The following is a 3,100-nucleotide window of genomic DNA, read 5'->3' as shown; positions in this document are numbered from 1 at the left end:
AAAAAAAAAAGGGAATCAGTAGCCACTTAAATTGCAATTACTGGTCTCTCTCTCCCTGTCTGGAGGAAAGAAGAGTGAAGAAAATAAAAAAACACAAGGAAACAATTAGCCCAGAGGAATAATAGAGCATGTGAACCCCAGCATCCAATACCCAGAGATCAGAGGAACTAGATGGTGCCCAGCCACCCCACTGCTGACCACTCTGAAAGGGATCACAATAGGAGGTCCTGGCTGGAGTGGGAGGAAAATGTGGGACAACACTTAAAATGATTTAAAGAAAAGAAAAGAAAAGAAAAAAACAGGTTTACTGGTCTGATAAAAGACTGGTGGAACACCCAAGACTGTCTACCCTCCAGGGCTGGGATGGAAGTGACTGTCCAGTCTTAACTTTCAGCAGGTTTACAGGGTGAACTTAACAACAGGCAGGCACACACTCCTCAGAGTCATCAACCGCAAGAGATGAAGAGGGCAGCGTGTGCCCAGGGAGAAAGTCGAGAAGGCAGGCAGGGACAGGAGAGAAGGACAGATGGAAACGGTACAGACAAGGAAGGGGTGGAAGAGCGCTGTTACGTTGTGAGGATTGTCACCAATGTCACGGGACAAACGTGTATGAATTGTTAAGAGAAAACGAATTTGCTCTGTAAACTTTCACAATAAAGAGTTATTCAAGAAGGAAAGGGAAGGGAAAAAGGCCTATAGGATAGTTCTACTTTGTAACACATGTGGTCGTCATTTGTTGAAAGTAGACTCATGGCACCCACCAAACCTTTCCCGCACCCCAGTTCCCCTCCGCTTGCCATCCAATCTCTGGCTCCTCCTCACCCGTCAGCAGCAGCACCAGGCTTAGGGCGAAGAAGTCTGGATACTTGGCCAGGAAGTGGGGCACATTCAGAGACAGGCGGCCCTGCAGGGCCTGGGAGATGTGGTTCCCAATCAGACCATCAAAGGTGGCGCTCCAGGCTCTGGCCACGCTGGCGGTACCTGCAGAGGACCGTTTACATTAAACCCTAAGGAAGCCCGGCTGGGTGATAAAGCATCCCTCAGAGCTCAAGAGAACTCTGCTGCCAACTCACCCAGAGGCTCCCTGGGAGAAAGACCTGACCATCTACTCCCATAAAGATTGTGGTTGTTATTGTTGTTAAGTGCTGTCGAGTGGGTTCCGACTCATAGCAACTCTGTATGTCGGGTTTCCGAGGAGCAGCTGATGGGTTTGAACCGCAGACCTTGTGGGTAGCAGTCCAGTGCTGATTCTATAGCACCACACCAGGATTCCTATTAACAGTGGTAAGAACATTCCCCCCCCCCTTCCCCGGGGGTCTTTTCAGAGGCAAGCCACAAGTACTATCTTAGATAACGAAGGCTCCTCTAAGTGAGTTCACACTGCCCACCTTTCCTGTAAGGCTGCACCTCCCATCGACTCCTTAAATTGGGTACCCACAACCAAACCTGCTGCCAGACTCAAGTCGAATCTGAGCCATCCCATAGATTTCCATGTAAGTTTTTATGGGAACTGACTGCTACATCTTTCTACCAAAGAGAGACGGGTAGGTTTGAACCACCAACATTTTGACTAGCAGCCAAGCACTTAACCCACTGTGCCACTGTTGGGAGAATCCCACGATGGTGACAACTGAGCAGACCTCAAAACAGGGAGAGTGATCCTCACAGGACACATCTCCCCTCACCCCCTGCCAAGTTTTCCCCACTTTCAGAAATTCCCATTTCCATCTCAGCTTTTCATTCACTTAAGGAACCTAAACCAAATCCACTGCCATCAAGTGGATTCCAACTCACAGCAGCCGGTACACAGGACAGAGCAGAAGTACCCCCAGGGTTTCCGAGGCGTCCTTCCATCTTTACAAAAGCTGACGGCAGCAGCTTGCTCCCAGGGAGCAGCGGGTGGGTTCCAACCACGGGCCTTTCTGTTGGCAGCCGAGCTCTTAACCACCGCACCACCAGCTCTCCGCATATAAGGGAGGCAGGGCAGAATTGAGTGATGGAGTCCTGGTGTGGCGCTGTGGACTAATGCGTTGGGCTGCAAATTCAGTTTGAACTACCAGGTTGGCAGTTCAAGCTCACCAGCCGCTCCTCAGAAACCCTATACAGCATTGCTATGGGTCAGAACCAACTCGATGGTACTTAACAACCACCCTACTGCTACCTACCACCTTCCAAAGTAACAAAATATGATGAACAAAGGTGAGGAGCACTCCAACTTTTCCAATGGTCCCCCGCTTTCTCTTCACCCTAGAAAGCCTGACCCTTGTGTTCCAGAGTAGAATGGTGGTTGCCCCATAGGGTTTCCGTAGCTGTGACCTTTTTTGAGAATAGATTCCCAGCCCTTTCTGCTCCCTTGTTTCTGAGTGGGTTCAAACCAGTAGCCTTCAGGCTAGTGGGGCAGTGTTCGCCATTTGGGCCACTGGGGACCAACCACATCCTTTGCTTGCTCCCACCCCATGCCCCTGGCCCAACATCTCACCAATGATGTGGGAGAGTATGAGGTTCCAGCCAGTGACGAAAGCCCAAAGTTCACCCACTGTGACGTAGCTGTAGAGATATGCAGACCCAGAGCAGGGAACCCGGGCCCCAAACTCCGCAAAGCAGAATCCGGCCAGCATGGTACATAGGGCTGCCACCAAGAAGCCGATGACGATTGCTGGTCCAGCTATCTCCCTGGCCACTTCGCCAGCCAGGACATAGACGCCTGCTCCCAGGGTGCTGCCCACACCCAGGGCCACCAGATCCAAGGTGGTCAGGCAGCTGGCCAGGCCACTCTTGGTCTTGTTTGTCCCCAGGGGGCGCCTGCGGATTAGCTTTTGCCACTGCATCCTAGGTAAAGAGTTGAGGTGCCGAAAGCCGCTCTAGGTCTGCAAGACAAACGCAAGGAGAATATTCATGCCATCTTTTAAGATTACAGACATAGCGCAAGCCACAGAGAGTGGGAGGTTTGTGGCAACCCTGAGCATCAGGCAAGTTGAGGGACGCCATTTCCCCAGCCATTCACTTAACATCTCTTTGGCACATTTGGGTCATTCACACAATATCTGACTCTTTCATCATTTACTTCACACTTAGTAGACAACAGCTTGGTGTAAATTTA

The 3,100-nt window shown here is 50.8% G+C and overlaps 1 protein-coding gene across 1 annotated transcript in view; it reads right to left on the bottom strand.

The window, feature by feature from the left end:
• The window catches only part of LOC102830378 (cationic amino acid transporter 3-like), a 12,958-nt gene extending 10,130 nt beyond the window's left edge, over positions 1 to 2,828 (bottom strand). The window contains exons 1-2 of the mRNA XM_006868323.1: positions 2,480 to 2,828; positions 823 to 981 (exon numbers count right to left, since the gene is read on the bottom strand). Coding sequence (XP_006868385.1) covers positions 823 to 981; positions 2,480 to 2,828 — 508 coding nt within the window. The remainder of the gene's footprint in view (positions 1 to 822; positions 982 to 2,479) is intronic.
• Between the last annotated feature and the right edge of the window lie 272 nt (positions 2,829 to 3,100).

The sequence above is a fragment of the Chrysochloris asiatica genome, unplaced genomic scaffold (assembly GCF_000296735.1).
Source record: "Chrysochloris asiatica unplaced genomic scaffold, ChrAsi1.0 scaffold00116, whole genome shotgun sequence".
In the NCBI taxonomy this organism is placed as follows: domain Eukaryota; kingdom Metazoa; phylum Chordata; class Mammalia; order Afrosoricida; family Chrysochloridae; genus Chrysochloris; species Chrysochloris asiatica.
Note: the sequence above shows the minus strand (reverse complement) of the source record. Positions and strands in the feature narration are given on the sequence as shown.